The 19,478-nt window shown below is 41.5% G+C and overlaps 1 protein-coding gene across 1 annotated transcript in view; it reads left to right on the plus strand.

The window, feature by feature from the left end:
• The first annotated feature begins 559 nt into the window (after positions 1-559).
• The window catches only part of LOC133004961 (collagen alpha-1(XX) chain), a 32,655-nt gene continuing 13,736 nt past the window's right edge, over positions 560-19,478 (plus strand). The window contains exons 1-15 of the mRNA XM_061074537.1: positions 560-616; positions 3,875-3,976; positions 5,541-5,645; positions 8,979-9,122; positions 11,534-11,707; positions 12,833-13,030; positions 14,232-14,399; positions 14,955-15,074; positions 15,169-15,333; positions 15,992-16,150; positions 16,290-16,462; positions 16,732-16,861; positions 17,028-17,173; positions 18,175-18,304; positions 19,329-19,468. Of these exons, the coding sequence (XP_060930520.1) occupies positions 3,889-3,976; positions 5,541-5,645; positions 8,979-9,122; positions 11,534-11,707; positions 12,833-13,030; positions 14,232-14,399; positions 14,955-15,074; positions 15,169-15,333; positions 15,992-16,150; positions 16,290-16,462; positions 16,732-16,861; positions 17,028-17,173; positions 18,175-18,304; positions 19,329-19,468 (2,040 nt within the window). The 5' untranslated portion in view covers positions 560-616; positions 3,875-3,888. The remainder of the gene's footprint in view (positions 617-3,874; positions 3,977-5,540; positions 5,646-8,978; positions 9,123-11,533; positions 11,708-12,832; positions 13,031-14,231; positions 14,400-14,954; positions 15,075-15,168; positions 15,334-15,991; positions 16,151-16,289; positions 16,463-16,731; positions 16,862-17,027; positions 17,174-18,174; positions 18,305-19,328; positions 19,469-19,478) is intronic.

Below are 19,478 nucleotides of genomic sequence, written 5' to 3' on the forward strand. Positions count from 1 at the left end.
GTGCAGCAGACAGAGGCAGGATGTAAAGCTTTAATTCCATGGAGATCAGATGTTTTCTTTAATGCACACCAACAATGGTGTCGGGCCTTATCACCAAACGCTCTCTTGACATCTTCCTCTGTGTCGTCTACGTGTATGACACCACTTCTTCATCCTGATTCTCACATGAGCTGGCTGGAGAAACTCCTTCCTCGCACTTTGTTAACACGTTCAGCCCCTATGGAGAATGTCTGGAGATTAGTGCCTGTCAGGAAGCACCTTATGACTTATGGTCTCATCCACTTTGACCCACAGTGCACCTGTTTAACCTTACAGCCTCCAGACTGCTGTAGCAGCTGGTTCACATCCCAGCAACACAGCAGGTTGGGAAACATTGAATCAGACCGTGTCCTCTACAGACATGTTTTGCGCTGAGCTCCCAACCTTCTTCTTCTTCTTCCTCTCCTCCTGCGGAGCACCACGCCCATGCTGGAGCGGCGGGAGGGCCCTTCTTCTCGGGTTTCAGCCCCGAGGAGGTGACCTGGCGGTGGGGGGAACTGGCCTCAGTTTAGCGGTATGTCGCTGCTTCAGTGCGGAGCCCGTGTGGAGGAATAACGAGGAGTCCCACTCCGGCCAGGTAAGAGCTCACCTGGCTGCTGCAAGGAAACCACTTCCTTCTCCTGTCTCCGCTTCTCTCCCAGCTGCTCACTGAAGTCGGACTGCTTCTCCTTTGGATTAAAACTGACAACAACTAAACTTCCGCCAGCGGACACAGGTTAATCTGCGGCGAGCCTTCATTTTGTGAATTTATATACTTCATGAATAACTGGTAACATAATTATCACTTAAACCCAATTCTTTTTCCACTTCTTTCCATTTGACTGTTACGTTGAGCAAAAAGATAATGGGCTTAGTTCCTGAAGCTCCTCAGTTCAATAAACATATTAAGTAGTAAGTACTGTTTTATAACACACATTATAATGTAGTTGTTTACTGGTAGAATAATACTTAAGGGATTAAAGTAAGTTTTGCAATTGCACCTTTTCCTGTGAAGACTTAATTTAATATAGTATTTAATATCTTTATTATTTTAAGGAATTTGTGTGTTTATACACCAGCATTCACTGTTATTCTCCCACAGAAGGACATGTACTTGTTGACAAATAAATAATATATAATAAGATGTACTTACTTTTTGTACTTATAACTTACTTACAGTGTTTTCAAAATACTTTGTGAGTTTATAATGTTCATAGACGCTAAATTTCCATTAATTACCATTCATGATATTATCAAGCTCAAAATAAAAATCAGATCTTCCAGTGTTGCAGATGTATGGTCTGTCCTCTCGTCCACAGGCCACTGGGACACTCGCTGGGTTAACTGGGGTTCAGGCTATTTTGTGCCTGTCATTGTTTCCGGGTGAGATCACTGTAAGGCCAGTCAAAACATGAATTGTTCAGGCTTGCTGTTGTAAGGTCATCTACAGAATCCCACCAACACGATATCAGCATTAAATAATCAATAGAATACCTTTCACACTGGATGTTGTAACTCCATAAATACATTCACTATTGTTTGTAGTAAAAGTGGAGAGTGAAATTAGTTTACCTATGCATCAAGGAGAAGTGATGCTTTATAAATAGACAGGTTTGGCAACATGTTCAGTCAAAGTGACTAAATGTCCTCTTTGTATTCTTAAAAAAATTGGATAAATCAAGAGGACAGTTTTAAGTGAAAGATTAGATTAAGTGGTTGTGGTTTGTATTGCTTAGATAACTGAATATAAATCAACTTAATGAATTGAAAGTGGGGTCAGAGAAAGAGGAAACTCGACAATCCTCTTGGCAAGTCGATCCATCGACATTGCATAACAACACCCACCTTTCCCTCAGCGTCTGACATTAGTCAGGCAGGCAGGTATGCATGACATATGACTGAAGTATAAATTCCGACTTGGCGACATGCAGCTACATGTGAAACAAGAGGAAACATACAAAAAGAGCATCTACGAACGTCACATGCTGGACATGATGGCTGCACGTCAAGTGGACTGAGAAGCCTTGAGGCAGGCTGGAAGTTTCTGTTACACTGAGGAGTGGAGAGGTAGAAAACTCTGACAGGAATTCATGAAAGAGAAATAGAAAACCAATTCTGAAATGAAATAATGTAGATTTAAAATTTAAGAAAAGAATCTCCTATTTTAACTGAGTCAAAGGTGACTACTATGTGTGTGTCAATATTCAGCTTCATATTCGGTAGAGCTGTCTTTTGTATGTTTGTATTTCTCGCCATCTGTCCTTGCTTCTCCCTTTCCCTTAATCATTTTCACAGTTTCATGTTGACCACACTGAACTGCCACTTACTCTGAACTCAGATAATTTAATATGTGACACTTGTCTCATGCCCAGTGGCTGGTCTCAGACTGCCAGACCAGTCAGTTAATTGCAGCTTTGTCCCGTCTATTTTCTGTCGAACAGTAATCTTATTCACAGAGAACAATGTCTGGGTTTTAGCCCTTTGAAAGAGCACCTGCCTACACATTTTATATTCATTTTCCTACACTCTCCAAGTGTATTTCAAATTTTACATTTAGCTTCGTTATACTGGAGTCCTTGAAAATAAAAGAAATGAGCTGTGGTGATCTAACATTTTGATTTATGACCCCCCAAATACAAACAATGTGTTATACAGATGTTTAACAATGGATCTCAAGACTCATAGCAACTGTTGTGTTTGATACAATCCCCAAATCTTTCCTCATGAGCAAACAAACATTAGAACTTTCCAAAGTATGTTCCATCAAATGAGCCAGAATTGGTTGAAGGTACTTTGTGTTGCACTTTGTATGCTGTTGAGCCCTGGACACCAGACAGAGGCGTGTTAGGTTTACGATCTCCTAAAGTGCTGCATGTTTGTCAATATTACAGCCCTTTGCTTGTCATTAGCTGTGTGAAGTTTGAGGGTCTGTAATGGGGACGAGCACTGAAGCACCTGTAGTCTGAGTCGGCCATAAAAAGAGTTCCCATGGGAAAATGTGGCAGGGTCATCTGGTGGCAGGTTTATAAATTGTGCTTTTTTTACACTAGGATGTGTCTGTCAATATTGTATTATTTTCATGACTGATTTGCAGATTATTTTTCTTGATTCATTGTTTGGTTTATCAAGTATCAAAATATAGTGAAAATGCTAAAAGTTACCATACTCAGATTTACTATTGTGTGTGATCACTAGCAGTCCAAAAGCCAAATATATTAGGTTTGCTATCAAGGAAGAGAAATAACCCTTAAATCGTCACACCCGACAAGCAGGATCAAGTAGATCTATCTTTTTTATTTAGGCTTAACCAATAACATCAGTAATTACTCACGGTTGTTGCAGGAGATGCTAGGATTCCCCACAGCAGACACTTATAAAGTAACTATAGCAATACAAGTTAGAGTTTGACTGATATATCGGTTTGCCGAAGATATGAGCCATACACAGACATATGTCGACGGACGTTGGCAGATACAAAATGTTTCACTGAATAAACAATGCAGAACAAATATTAATTCAAGTGTATTTTCTTGATTCAGGTTCTATATATTTGGTTGTCTTTGTTTTGACTTTTAATCTAAAGTAATTCGATTTAAATTAAATAAAATTAATGGTTAAACTTTAAAATATTGAGCATCAATTACATTTCTTTGTCCCAAGGGTTTGTGACGACATCTCAAGAATCAATAGAACAAGAATTTTTTTTTTAAAAGTATCGACTGATATAGCTATATCAGTGAAGTTATAGTTAAAGATTGGCATCAGCCCCCAAAAATCCATAACGGTTCAGGGTCTTTTGATATATACCTACACAAGCATATTAATAAATTAATCCCTTTGTTTTTCACGTTTTCAGGCTCCACCTGTCTCATGTCATCATCATCATCATCTCTCTGGCTAATGCTGTGTTTCCTGCTCAGTGTTCTTCTGCTGCTGTCCCCAGGGGTCCATGGCCAAGGTAATGGGACTTCTGTGATTGATTCAAATTACAATGAATTTGTAGGAACAACTGAAAGAAATGGCAGAAATACTTTCTGTGTTTTGTAGCAAATTTCAAATGAGAAATTTAAATAGACGAAGCCTATTACCATGTTCACTCACCAAGCCGTTCGGAGCGCCACACTGACACTTTGTGATTCCTCCCTTTGCTAACACAACCATCTGTTCCTCATGTCTTCGATTCCACAACATGTCTGAGATTCTGCTCCATGTTGACATGATTGCTTCACATCATTTATGTAGATCTGTTGGTTGCACTTTCACGCTGCTGATCTCTTGATCTACCACCTCCCAAAGGTTCTACAGGATTCAGATCAGTAACAAACTTCTGGAACAATCTCCACTGATACAGAGATTTTACGGAAAAAAATGCCAGTCTTACTAATTAATAATACATATATGATTCAGTCTGCCTAGCATTGATTAACTTATAACAATGTATCATCTTGTGATTAGAGGAAGAGTACAGCACAGTTCAGGGATTTTCAATCATTAGGAGATTTTTATTTCATTAAAAATAAAAAATGAAACAATCAAGAATCAAAGGGCTTACTCTTTCAGTGCTGAATTCATAAATAGCAGTCACAATTACACAAATCTCTTACCCCACAAATCAGGACGTACAACACAGCTACTGTGCTTGTCTTCATGCTTGATATGTCTGCCTGTCTGGAAAAGCTGTTTTTGTTAGACCTTTGACCCCAGTCTCTCTAAATCCCCATTAGACCCTATCTGATCCTCTGCCAGGCACCCAGGGAAATGAGGATCCTCCAGAAGACCCTGGCCCACACACACACACACACACACACACACACACACACACGCACACACACACACACACACACACACACACACACACACACACACACACACACACACACACACACACACACACACACACACACACACGTACATTCACACACACACATACATGCATGTTCTCCATACATGCGATTCAAAAAAGATCTGTTGAGTGCATAGGGTCATACATCCACAGAAGCCATGAAGACAAAGTTCTATGATTCATGTTCATGTCTACACTCCTTTGTCTTCTTTGCTTCCGTTTTGCCTTCCCCCCTCATCTTCCTCTCCATCTATCACCCCGCCACATTGTACATACAAAATCCTTACACAGTTAAAGTCTGTGACGTTCCTCTGACATGACCTACGACCTTCCAGTCCCCAACCAGCACCCTGTTCCCGGCTCTATACCAGCCAAGAGGACAGGGCGTGCTTTGATTGATGAATAGGCAGCTGGAGAGAGGGATGGAGGATGAGAGGATAGAAATATGAAAGACACTGCTTGTTAGAAAACCCCCTGCTGGAAATTATGCAGATGAAGTTGAAACAAGAAGTGGATTTGATTTCGGCAGAAGGAAACGAGAGGGCTTGTTTCTTTGATCTGTGAAAAGTCTGCAGCTGTTATGCTCTTCCTTTTCTCTTGACCCAAATCCTTGACTCTAGGCAACTTGCACACACTCATACTTTTTTTTGTTTTGCTCCTCTTTTTTGTGAATGTCAAGGTCGTCTGAAACTGACGGTCCTGTCTGAGGACAGACTGCAGATGAAATGGAAGGAGGCTGATGGACCCGTTCAGGGCTACAAGGTCCGAGTGAAACCCATCTCAGGTGAGACTGGCTCTGTTGAAGAGTTAAAAACAAATCCTCTGTGGAATGCTTATACAACGATATTTACTTGATGACATAAACCTTCAGTATGTTGAGCTCATTAATGCTCATACATTACATTACATTACATTACATTAAATTTAGCTGACGCTTTTATCCAAAGCGACTTACAATAAGTGCAATCAACCCCGGATTGTGCTGTGCCTTCCTGATCAGCTGAGTGATATGGTGGGTCTGGGTGAAGTCCTCACTGATGTTGACGCAGAGGAACTTGAAGGTGTTGACCCTTTCCACCTCAGTCTCACCAATGAGTAATGGATTGTGTTGACTCCTCCCTTAACTTAGGTCCACTACCACCACCTTGGTTTTGTTACATTGAGAGTCAGGTTATAGCACCAGGTCGTTCACCTCCCTGCGATAGGCTGACTCATCGTTGTTACTGATGAGACCCAGGACTGTTGTGTCATCAGCAAATTTCAGGATTGTGATGTTTTCATGTGAGGCTGCACAGTCGTGCGTTTAGAGTGTGTACAGTGTGGGACTGAGTACACATCCTTTAGGGGTGCCAGTTTTTGTGAGTAATGTCCCGGAAGTGGTGTTTCCAATCCTGACAGATTGTGGTCGGCAGGTCTGAGACCAGTCACAGAGTTGGGGGTTCAGTCCTAGGCTGAAGAGTTTCTGTGTTAGTTGGACAGGGATGACTGTGTTGAATGCTGAGCTGTCGTCAGTGAACAGCATTCTGATGTCCTTGTGTCAGTGTGCAGGGCAGTACAAGCTGTGGGTGAAACGAAAATCAGAAGGATATCTAATTTTGTGGTGTTCAATTTATTTATGATGTTTGTTTTACGTTTTCATACATTGTGGCTAAAATGCCAATAAAAATTGAATTAAGAAAGAGCCCTTTAACTTCCTCTCAGTATAGTGTTGCTGTTAACTGACAGATGTTGACTGTCACTGCATGCACTCTGCATTAGCTCAATAATGCAAATAACGACAAAAACAAAATAATTTCTTCGCGAACACAAATAACGTGCATGATCATTTGCATATGAATGTTAATACCAGGTTTCAACAGGGCCTCTGCAATCCAGAGTGAAGTGAAGGTGTCAGCTGTCGAGCTTCACAGGTGATGGTCGGGATAAGAATGCAGCCACCCCTCCTCCTCCTCCTCCTCCTCTTCCTCCTCCTCGTTGTTCACACCAATCCCTCTAAGTTCTTGCTTTACAGTTTGGTTTCCTTCACAGTCTTATCTGCCATTCCACACTGTTCAGCTAAGCCCAGACAGGTCTTGAACAGAGACAGGGGTGGGGGGGGGGGCTCTCAGTGGAAGATTTCAGTCCCACACAAGACTTGCCGGTCCTTGATGTAAAGGGTCTGGGAGGATGTGGGAGGGGGGCAGCATGAGGGTGAGATTAAAGGGCAAGGTTAGCCAGTACAGTTGTAGGAAATGCATTATAGAAGAATTGCAGAAGGTTGCAGCATAGATCTGTGATTTATAGGACAGAGGAGGAAGTGGTGTATCCTTTGTCAAGAGCAGAGCAATATTTAGAAAAGTAGATAGAGCGGAAGGAGGGATTACACAGCAGGCCACGGAAAATATTTAGCTTCAGGGCAAATTTACAACAAAAACTTGGGTTTAATAATCTTAAAAAACTAACAATACAATAAATAGGACAAATTGTTAATAATTTTGAAGCACATAATGTGCTTGAATATGGAATAATTTTCTTGATATATTCAATGATGTGTGGCTTCGTTCAAAGTAGGGCAAACTTTTTTTAACATCTTATCACGATAGTTATTTTTCATATCAGTCGATATCGATATAAATCCCATTATAAATCAAATCATTAATTCTGTCATTTCTGATTAAGATAGTAAAAAAGATGGGTTATATCACTTGTCTTCGTGGGAACATGCTAATGACACAATTTGCAGTGCATGCTACTGGGCTTCTTGTCTGACTTTAAATAGCCAAAATACCTCCACACTACTGAATGGCTCTGACCCTTCTTTTCAACCATGTCGCCGTCTTTTAAGCCCTGGGCCGTGTCCATATGGGTGTCTTCTTCTTTAATGCTGTCTCTCGAGTTTTCGTTACATTTCCCGTGGTCATATTCTCTTTTATCTTGCTCTCACTCCTAACGTACTGGTGTGCACAGCTGCAGTCGCCCAAACATTTGCACGTGTGCTGCTGCCGGCTGCTAACCTGTCTGTAACTCTATTCCAGCCACATGATTGGTTGGACGTAGTGCTATTCTCATTATCATTGGCTGTTCGTGTTGTCTGTCAAAACATGGATGGAATGAGTTCTATCAACGTTGTATCGGCCATTAATTATCTTTTTATCACCCTGCCCTAAAGCTATAAAGCTAACATAAAAAAAGGAATTTTTTATATGTGATTTTACTGAATCAGGAATTGTGCTTGGATGTTTGACGTGTAATTGCCCCTCTGTGCCCCTTTACAGCCCCTGATTTAGAAAAATCCTAGATGTGCCACTGTGGTTAACTGACAGGGATAATCTCTCCACTGCAAAAGACTTGACAACTTCTGATGACTCATCTGATTAATTTATGTTTGCTGACATGTGTTAGTAACAGGATCAGATGAATCAGCATATTAGAGGGAGATGTCTGATCTTGTGCTGCTGCCTTCAACTTAACATGGACATAACTGTAGAGAGGGTTTTAAGAGAATTAACCTTTTGAAAATGTGATGTGGAATTGCTGACAAAGCAGAAGAAAGTATGAAGGAGTATGCAAAAAAAGTTTATACAAAGAAGCTTAGCTCCTCCCTTAAACTAACATAAAGGCTCCCTTCTGCAAATGATCTTCGGTAGTGCCAGGAACCACAATTCCGGTATTTTTAAACCTGGGCCCTCTGTTCATAACTGTGGGTGTCTAAATGAATGGTATTCAACAAAATTAATTGATCCAGTAGATTGCTACGGAAAACTATTGCATTCACTTGAGAAAAAGAAATAAAATCAGTTTTTCTGAATTGACAATATAATTAAGTTATTAATTCAGAAAAACTGAGCAGATTCTTTAAACAAGAAAATATCTTGATTAATTCAGAAAAACAGCTGTTTGAGTGAGTAGCACTACGGTTGTTAATGCATATCAGCCCAACCCATAAGCAATCCTCAAAAAGTGCTCTAGTATCTCTAACTGTCTCAAAACCCAAATAAAACCAGATTAAAGAGGTTGTACCATTAATTTGCACATTCACATTTATCAACATGTGGCTCAGGTTGGAAAATACTGGAATTCCCCTTCAAAACTTAAAACAAGGCAATAATCCCCCAAAAATGCTTGTCTTCTCTTTCAGAGGTCCCACAGCCAGAGCTGATGTTGACCACCACACGGGGCCGAGCTACCGTGGCAGGACTGGACTCCAGCCAGGAATACGCCCTCCAAATCTTGGTGCTCAATGGGACGACAGAGAAACTTCTGGCAAAGAGACGATTCACTAGTAAGTAACACAGTGAGGTGGGTGGAGAGCACAGAGGGAGGTAGATGAACACAAAGGGAACACATGATTTGAGTTTATTGGGATCAAGGCCACTGGGCTCAAACGTGATTTACGGAAGTTAACCATTAAGGTCAATCATTAGAAGTGGGCCGGAATGTAAATGCAGTCTTATTATATGAGTAACAGCCTGTGATGGCTGACTGAGGTATGTCAGGCAAGGATGGTAAATGTAGTTCTTATCTTTGATGTTGAACTATTCACTGTGGGTTTGTTGTTTGTGTGTGGAATAACAAAGAGAAATAAGTTAGGTGGTTAATGGTATGTGCATGAGACCACATATCTATATATAGTCCATCTCATATCATACTGTAAGATTTTTTGTTATTTTTTAATTTCGGATTCAGTGGAATTTCGCAAAACACGCCGGAATGTTTTTGCAGGGTTGAAAGAGGAACATAAAATCCACAGGCCCGATGTGATGTACAACACTGACTAGTGATACAAAGAAATACTATCAGCCCTCCTGCTCACTCAGTGGGTTCTGTGACTTTGGCAAGACCACAAAGTCATATAGGAGGGGATGGTGCATTTTTCACATTCTTACACACATACGCACTCGCACACACACAAACTGAAGCTGGATTACAGGCCTAAGGTGGGTTGTGTTTGAACTTACTGTGAGTCCATAAGCATGTTCCAGGGTTGTAAATCTGCCCACCATTTGTTCCTCTGAGGATCACAAAGGAAACCTTACCATCAAAATGACACCCTCAGTAATGGCTTTTGCACTGAGCTTAGGGACAAGCAGCTTTGCAGCGAGTTCATCTTTAGTTTGCAGGTTATTTATGAGGGGGGGAAAAGGAAGGATGGTAATTTGCACCTTTGTTTGGAGAATTTGTCTCTGCTTGGCAATCCGCTTCGAATGATTCTCACTTATTGTTCCTCAGGTTATTTCAGACACTTGCTGGATCCATCGTTGTCATTTTCCACTGCAGTGACAGTTAGTCACAGCACTCTCTCTATAGATTTTCCCTCATTTCCCTTTTCACTGTTGACATTTTATTTTGAGACTGTTAGACAGGTAACCCTACCCCAGCTCATTAGATTGTATAATATGTGGAACTAACCCGTGGTTGCTTGCGAACCGTGCCAGTGATAGTAGGTTACTGTGTCGAGACGAACATGTGCAGGCATGCCAGAGAAACATTTCGACACGGAAATTTGTAACATGGGACTGTCTAGCTGGAGTCTGGGAATTCCTTTCCGATGTGGCTTTGCCTTTTCCAATCGCTTTAAGCCCCTCTGGGCCCAGTACTTATTATGAGCCATGCCAGTGATAGTAGGTCATTGCGATAAGATAGTTCTTACTTCCCAGGAAATTTCCCCCTCACTTTGCTGATGTTGAACTTGTCTCTTCACTCCAGGCGAGGATTAGCCAACAAGACCTGTTAAGGCCAGGGAACAATTGTAACATATGAAACATCTTTACCTCCAGCTTTTTCTTTTTTTTCTCTCTCTCTAATGTTCAACTTCTCTAATACTGAAATCAAATTTGAAATTAGACCAGTGATGCTGCTGGAAACCAGAAGGCGTTGCACTAGTTTTGCTCAAAAAACAGGAGCCTTTAATCTCAGAGAGAAGATACAAATAATGGATAGGTTCCTGGTTAAAGCTTCGATGATAGCTTGTATGAAGGCATCACAAGAAGATGGGGTAAAGTGGACCCTCCCAGCCAACAAATGTGGAAAGAGATTGTAGAGGAAAGTCACGAAAAATTTGACTTATGGGAATACAAGAAACACGAAAGGGACATAATTCAGAAGCAACAATAGCGACAATGACTATGGAGAGGAAATAATTACTTGATAAACTCTGAGAGAGAGAATAGATGAACTGAAGGAGGTGTAACAGTTATTTTGTTTGTTTATTTATATGGCTGCAGAAATGTTGAACACTGTGTTATTTTGCTGAGTCTCCTTCCTCATCATCAGACAGAGCTAATTATGTGAAATGAAGAAACTAAAATGACAGAAAGTTACATTATACCAAGCCACTGCCATAAGGTTTCTACCAATAGGGACGATGTCAAGTTACTTTGTGACTGATACCAGCACATAGGTGGTTGTTAGGTTACATATTAATCACATTGTGTGCTGTGTGTATTGACCTATGGTACAGACACTGAAATGACATGTTTTCCTGGCATGTTTTTATGGACATGTGACTGGAATGGCTGTAGGGAGGGGGATCGGAGAGGGATTAGAGGATGAATCTGACTTTTCCTCTTTTGCCACCCTGACGTTTAAATTTTTACTCAAAAGTAATATGGTTAAAATTGTTTAATTTTGTAAAAGATTTGAATACTCAACTATTTTGAATACTCATATGTAGATACACTTTCTGTCTTCCAGTGGAGGGCCTGCGGGAGGAGGAGATGATTCGCAGTGGGAGCCGAGAGCATCGGAAGAAGCTGTTGCCAGGTGGGTCTGGGTCAGGAGACCTGGACGATGCAACAGAGGCTGTGCTGGGCATGCCGACAATTCTTTATCCCAACCTCATCACCACTGCTCCTGCTATTACCACAGGTAGTGTGACAAGTAGATAATCAGGCCCCACCCACCCACACACACATCTTAGTAATATTACAGTATGAAAACTTGAAATTGGACACCTCAGCTGTCAAATCATTCATTGTTGCTTGTGTTGAACTATAGCTGGGCGCCCAAAATTAGATCAACATAAAAATGTTCCTTTAGTAGATATTTTCATGATAAAATCATAAAGTAATTTCCAGGGAAACTGCATAAACCCCCAGTTACTTATAAAACCAATCTTTACTTTGTACAAAAAATACATGAGCAGCTTAAATTAAGAAAATCTGTATTATGTGATCGAGTCAGTCCAGTGGTCAGACAAGGCAAGTATATAGAAATAGAAATGTATATTAAGGTATAAGACAGTGGAAACCATATGAATAATGACTTATAGTCTTTTTCAAATCTAAGTTGCCAGATCAGTTTAATTTATCCCTTGATGTAAACCTGGAAAAGCTCACAGGCCTAACCCATCACATCTAAAGAGTTGTGTCTAGCTACACAAAGCCTTCTTTGAACTGAGTGAGATTTAAAAATGATTGGCTAACACGAGGAAGTAACCAGTGTAAAGAGCCTGAAGCCCTCGGTGATGTTATGAGATTGTTTTTGTCCTAGTCAGAAGCCTGTCTGCTCTGATCTTCCACGGCCTCTCTCATTATAAAGCTAAGAGACGGACGTGAAAAGCGGAAAAGCTGCCAACACACACCAACAGCCAAGCAAGCTCGTATGTGCACTGTACATGCAGCATACTGTATTTATGCAGGGCTACACCAAATGGCTTAGGCACATTTACACACACAATAATGACAGCCCAGCAACAGTAGGGGGAGTGTTTCTCTTGAGAGAACAAGAGGGGACACGCAATGAAAGCAGGGGCGAGACTAATAGACAAGGAGGAGGGTTTGTCAGACAAAAGGAAAAAAAGATGTAACCCATTAATCCTAAAAACAATGTTTAAATGTTAACAAAGAAGTTATGTTTTCTCTCACTTTTCTCTTTGATACACAGGAAGTCAGATTGATGTAACATCAACAGAAGATTTCCTGTCACGTACAGCATCAACAACAATCTTTGCTTATCTTACCTCACCCTTGTGCTCTTCCCTCTCTGCTCCAGAGCCCCCGACTACAGAAACCCCCTTTGAGCCCCCTGACGAGACCACAGAAAAACCTGCAAAAGAGAAGAGGAAAAGGAAGAAAGATAAAGAGAGGGGTAGGTCTAAGGTGGAGAGCAAGGAGGAGCAAGGGACAACACAGGGTAAACCAGCTGAGGAGAGACCCCGGAAGACGCCCTTCCCTACCCAGCCAGTTACAGGTGACCTCTTTACTTCAGTGCATCAAAAAACATGACGTGATGAACTCAGTCCACATCCATACAACATGTTCATTTGAAAACAACATTTTTAAACTAAACAATCTCTGTCCACACAAGGGTTGTCGCTCCTTATCAGTTTTCATCCATATCGATACTAATATGCCTGAAAACCTATATCACGTGACCACTCACGTACACTGGGCATGCCTGTGCATTTGGTTGTCAGTTGCAGAAAGAGCTAAGCTACAATCGAGAGGCAGCTATTTCAAAAAAGTAAAATCCAGAACAACAGCTGTTAGCAAAGACAACGGGGTCGGCAACACTTGTAATTGATTATCTGTAGCCGGAGCTATTGCCAGTAGTTTTTTTTCCAGAAGGGGGCCTTGTGATAGGAGTCTGACGAATCGGTGAAGGCTATGTCATGAATCATGATTGAAAAGACCCACTCAGCAAGCGGTCGTTGTTTCCAAATATTTCTATTTATGATCATCTCTAGACAAAAAAGCGTCTCAAACTAAAACTGGGCTAGCAGCGTTTGCAAAGTTCTCCATTTTAGTGGCTCTAAAACTCTGCAGCAGAGTTGATGTTTTTTTTACAAAAACGTAGTAATGTGGCTGTTATCTCAGATCTAAATAGCTAATTTAGTTCTTATTAGTATTCATAAGCCAAAACATGATTGTAATAATAAAGCAGGAAGTCAGCAGCTTATCTTAAGGAACATCTGGCCATCATCACATGGGTTAAGGAGGAGCAAACGGCTTTAGAGCAGTAAGTGTTGGTCTGAGATGTGATGACAGTGTTTACACAGGGAGGGACAGGTAACAGAAAGGGTAATGACAGGCCACCCTGTTGTCTGCAGGGCACATATGTCCTCTCCCTCATAATCCAAAGGATCACACACACATACACATACATGGAAACTCAGTCATGTTCATTAATGCACTTTGTCAACACGTGTAAACACAGACATTGTGCCTGCCTAAATGCAGAGGGCCATCTGTTTCCTGATTTAAAACCATATGTTTGCTGTTGTACTCTCCCAAAGACAGATATGTGACAAATGAAAGGATTACCCAACATGAAGTGTGCTATAAATGTGTTATGACCTCCCCCTCGGAGTAGCTTCGATGCGCTTCGGCTTTGATTAAAAACATTTCTGGATAAGGTCAAAATGGCTTAATTAATGCTTCCTTTCATTAAGGCATTTCTCCAAGGAAACCATTTGAGTGTGACAGCGACGCAGCGGCGGACATCATGATGTTGGTGGATGGCTCCTGGAGCATCGGGCGCACCAACTTCAGGCGCGTCAGAGACTTCCTGGAAGGCCTTGTGACACCTTTCCACATCGGGCCGAACAACATTCAGATCGGTGAGGATCAGACTGTGTGGTGGTGAGGTCTTTGGTCACGTTTCTCTCTGGATTCTTTGCATTCATGTAGACATAATGCCACACAGGGGGTTTCATTTCACTGCATGTTACTGAGCTGCAAGTTGAAGTTAATTATCAATTTATTTATACATTGGTCTGCTTAGACACACACACACACATACACACGTACATACACGCAAAAACACATAAGCACAGATACAGTAATTACTCTGCTCCTGCCCTAATAAAAGCAGAGAGCAACCAATCAAACAACATATAAATGCCATAGCAACCAACTGGAACCTCATAACAACCACTCTATATAATACTAAATGCTGAGAGATAATTAGGAACATGAAAAATGTTTTTTGTGGCTGAAATTAATGATTCACTAACCGAAGAGGGGAAATTGCTGGTCAGTTCAATGAGCAGTATTTGCTGTTCGCTCAAACAACCAAATCATTGCTCTGGATTTTATGAAATCTTTATTATTAGCAGGATTTTTTCATTATTTCGTTAGATTGTGATAAAGCACAAGTAATATTTTTGTCCCAGGTCTCACCCAGTACAGTGGAGATCCTCGCACAGAGTGGCATCTCAACAACTTCACCACTAAAGATCAACTGCTGGAGGCAGTGAGGAACTTTAGGTATAAAGGAGGAAACACCTTTACTGGTAAACACATCCCACAATGCACCTTTAATTCTATTTGACAATCTACAGTATGTAGCACATGCCTGTCAGTGTCAACAATCCCTCCATCTCCCAGGCCAGGCGCTGCTCCACGTCATGGAGGATAACATGAGGGCCGAGGCAGGAGCAAGGTTGGACACACCCTTTTTCCTGGTTTTGCTGACTGATGGGAAATCTCAGGATGATGCCATTGCTGCGGCCAATAAGCTAAAGAATGCCGGCGTGGAGATCATCGCTGTAGGTGAGACTGAAAAGAAGAGAGTGTGAGGTGGTGTGAAGACGACCTCCGCTTACATTGATGGGTTACAACATTAAAACCAGCTCCCTAATATTGTGTCATTCCCCCGGGTGAGCCATTCTGAGATATTTTTGAATTTTGTTTTTTAACATCTGACACACATGTGAGAAATTTAATGAAAAAGGAGCTTTAAAAATGATCTTGCACAGTGTTACAGCTGTTTGGCTCCTGTCAAAGTCATCTAGATCCTTGCACTTGCCCATTTTTCTTTCTTCCAATTCATCAATTTCAAGAACTGACTGTTCACTTTCTGCCTAATATGTCTTAGCCCCTGACAGGTGCCATTGGATTAAAATACCCAGTGTTCTTCCCTTCACCCATCAGAGGATTTCATGTTGTGGCTGATTGATGAACCTTGTTGCATTTTCCTAAGGCTGCTCTGTTTTTTTTAATCCAATCAAATTCAACCGTTGTATTATGGCCAAGGGACTGTCAGCAGTCTACATTTATTTTGTTCAGCCTCTCAGATATGATGAATTTGGGCCTGATGTAGTTTCATTGATGTTACACAGTAACACAGCTCCTGTAATGTTTTCAGTGTTTTTGAAGGTACAGTATTCTATCTCTTTGTGTGAAGTATTTATGTTTTTGTGTTATTCAGGTGTGAAGAACGCTGATGAAGCTGAGCTGAGACATGTGGCTTCGGAGCCTGTGGATCTGAACGTCTACAATGTCAACGACTTCCCTCTGCTCAGTAAACTGGTGGCTCGACTGGTCCACATCCTGTGTGGGAGGATAGAGGAGCGTGGCATTTCAAAACGTAATCTATCAATGAACTGTCTGTCCAGTGTCTGTCTGCCCACCTGTCTTTCTATTCTCAGCATTTTGTCAGACGTTTGCTTTCAAATCATATCTCACTGAGGTCTAATGTGCAATTTCTTTGTTGCTGTGTCCTTCAGGAATGGAGCCTGCACCCACAGACGACCCGGTGCTCTCCTACCCCAGTCCTACTGATCTGCGCTTCTCTGATCTGGGCTCAAGAGAAGTGAAGCTCCACTGGACCAATCCTGCTCAGCCAGTCCAACAGTACAGGGTGGTTTACCACAGTGCAGAGGGTCAGAGACCACAGGAGGTGAGAGACCTCCCCATGCACACATTATTGCCACATTAGGTAGTTGTGCAGAGGCAGAGTCATGTTTTACCGTGAATAATTCCAAGCAGCCTCCACATTGTACTTTACATTTAAACTTTGGAGGAAATATGCTTCTTTTGGGCTTTTTGTGTTGATACTGGTGTTCGCGTGTGGGATGTGAAAACAATGTTTTCATAGAAAATGTACATTTTTACAGAATATTAGAAGTGTTGGATTTTTTGTGAGTGTAAGCGATGCTTTGTTTCCAGGTGGTTCTGGCTGGCTCAGAGTCCACTGTGCTACTGGAAGGCCTCTCTTCTCAGACACTGTACCACGTGTCCATCTTCCCTGTGTATGAAAACAACGTTGGCCTGGCGCTCAGAGGAACTGTCACCACACGTAAGACTCACATCACTAGTTAGTAACTGATGTGTACTGCGAACTTCCCACGAGACCTGTCGGTTTGGAGATGCTCTGACCCAGTTTGCTCCTCGTCAAAGTCGCTCTTATTCCTGAAACATCTCTTCACTTATTTCCTCTGTGTCCTCCTGTCTCCATGACTCAGTGCCCCTCATCACGCCTGCCAACCTGGAGGTGACTCCTTCTTCTTTCAGCACGCTGCGTGTGAGCTGGGGTGCAGCGCCTGGGGCGACACAGTATATGATCCTGTACTCAGCTCTCAACCATGGAGAGCCTGACGACGCCAAAGAGGTGGGAAATGGATTTCTCTCTGTTGAAAGTACATTAGGGTTTATTTAAGTCTGTTTCAAATTCTATCAAGCCCTATTGCTCACACTTCTAGAAATCAGTCCCCTAAATGCCTCCTATTTTTTTCATCAAGATCTGTGAATTGTTTCTTGGGAAATGGTGAGAACTTAAAAAACAACCTTACAATGTTAAAGGAGTTGAAAGAAAATTCAGGATCTGCCCCATTATTGGGGCAGCTGTCACTCAGGGGGTAGAGAGTGTTGTCCATTAACTGAATGGGGGATCGTTCGATGTCCAGCTCCTCATATCTGCATTCCAGACTGTTCTTGAAAAAGATTTTGCGTGTTTACCTGTGTTTAAAAAACCTGTGTACACTTGCTAAACCTCTGGTGTAGAGCTATTAGACAACAAACAAATGTAATCAAATGAAATAGAAATTCACACAGGGATGGATTTAATTCACCAATCAGCCTCTAGGAACCAGCAGAAGAAAGATGGCGCCCCATGACTGAAAGCCTGTAGGAAGTCACAGAAAGTTATAACTGTTTGCTCTGTTAGCAGCGTGGATGGACGGATGTTGATCTCTTTGTGTAGAGAGGATACATAAAATAACCTTCTCACTGCTGTTTTTATTTAATGTGGAAAAATCTCTCCCATCAGAAGGAGGAGTGATGTATGTGTCAGTAGAAATATGTTTCTTGTCATTCCCTTCATCCTCAAATCACTTCTTCTCTGCCTCCTGTCTTTGGTCCTCAGACATGTGATGCAACAAAAGAGCCAACATTGTCTTGAAATTGTATCTCAGGAGAGTATTTACTGCTAGAAACCAAATGAAATAGCTACTTAAAAAAGATTGACATGTTCTTGTTAGTAATCAGTCATTTCCTTTTCACTCATTTTACCTTGAGAACTTGTAGCAGGTTTATTACCACATGATTTATGTTCCAGGGTGCACTAATGTGAATAATCCTCTTACTCAACATGTGTACTGTGTATCAATGCAGGAGAAATTCAGTGCAGACCAGACAGTGGTGGAGCTGTCCGGGCTACTGCCGGAAACAGACTACTCAGTCACCCTGTATGCTCTCTATGATGAGGATCCCAGCGACCCTGTCACTGCTGTAGCCACCACATGTAAGACCCCCACAATGCCAAAATATCCCCATCCCTCGTTTCTCTACTTTTGTCATTTCTATTTCACATTTTTTATTTCTCCTTCTCATTTATGTCCTTTACTTCTGTCATTAATTCAATCTGCTGTCATTCCCTCTTTTCCCCTTTTTCTTTGATCCCATTCAGACGTGGAATTTACATCGGTCCTGAGTGATCAGATCACAAATGCAGCGCCAAGTACAGCATTCATTCATTCATTCAGTCCCTCCTGACTCAACTTGCTCACTCTCTATCTCTGTCTGTCACCGACACACAAACACAAACATTATCATCGGACACATCTGTTACATAATTACTTTTTTTTTTACAAAAAAAGCTAAGTTCTCAATATATATAGCACTGTGCCTGCGCTGCTGCTGTAAAACCCTCAAATTTCCCCACTGTGGGACTAATAAAGGATTCTATCTATCTATCTATTCACTCAGCAACTGCTGGCCTTACCCTCTTTCTCTTTCTCTCTATATCTGTCGCCCACTTGAACACACTTGTAAACCCAGACTGGACAATATAATTTGGACTTCACAAACACAAATGACGTATATGATATTTGCACACAGAGCAGGGAAATAAGATCCTGTCACAAGTGGTCACAGGATACATTAAGGACACATTTTAACACTGGGCATTAACACACAAACATTTTCCACTTGTGATCAGTTCTCTCAGAGCGGATGTTAATACCAGTTCTGAACTGGGCCTCTCTCTTCTCCCTTTCCTACAATTTCTCTCTATTCCTTTCTTACTGACCTTTCCTACTATTCTCGCTTCCATTTTTATTATCAACATACAAAGTAAACTTAACGATGACACAGATAAAATAATTGCCTCACTGCATTCACTACTCATTTGTTCTGTGTTTTTAACCGCATGGTTAATGCACTTATTTTGTGTTGCTTTGGATAAAAGCGTCAGCTAAATGAAATGTAATAATGTAATGTAATTTGTCCTTCTTTTTTTAATTTCCTCACTTTTTGCCTCCCTCCAGTCCCTCTGCCGTCACCTGTGACTGTTCAGTTTCCTATGGTGACCCATAGTATGCTGAGGGTGAGCTGGGTGCCTGGAGCTGTGGACGTCCCAGGCCACAGAATCACCTACAGCACCAACCACGGCAGTGACGTCAAGCAGGTCATTTAAC

The sequence above is a fragment of the Limanda limanda genome, chromosome 7 (genome assembly GCF_963576545.1).
Source record: "Limanda limanda chromosome 7, fLimLim1.1, whole genome shotgun sequence".
Taxonomy (NCBI): domain Eukaryota; kingdom Metazoa; phylum Chordata; class Actinopteri; order Pleuronectiformes; family Pleuronectidae; genus Limanda; species Limanda limanda.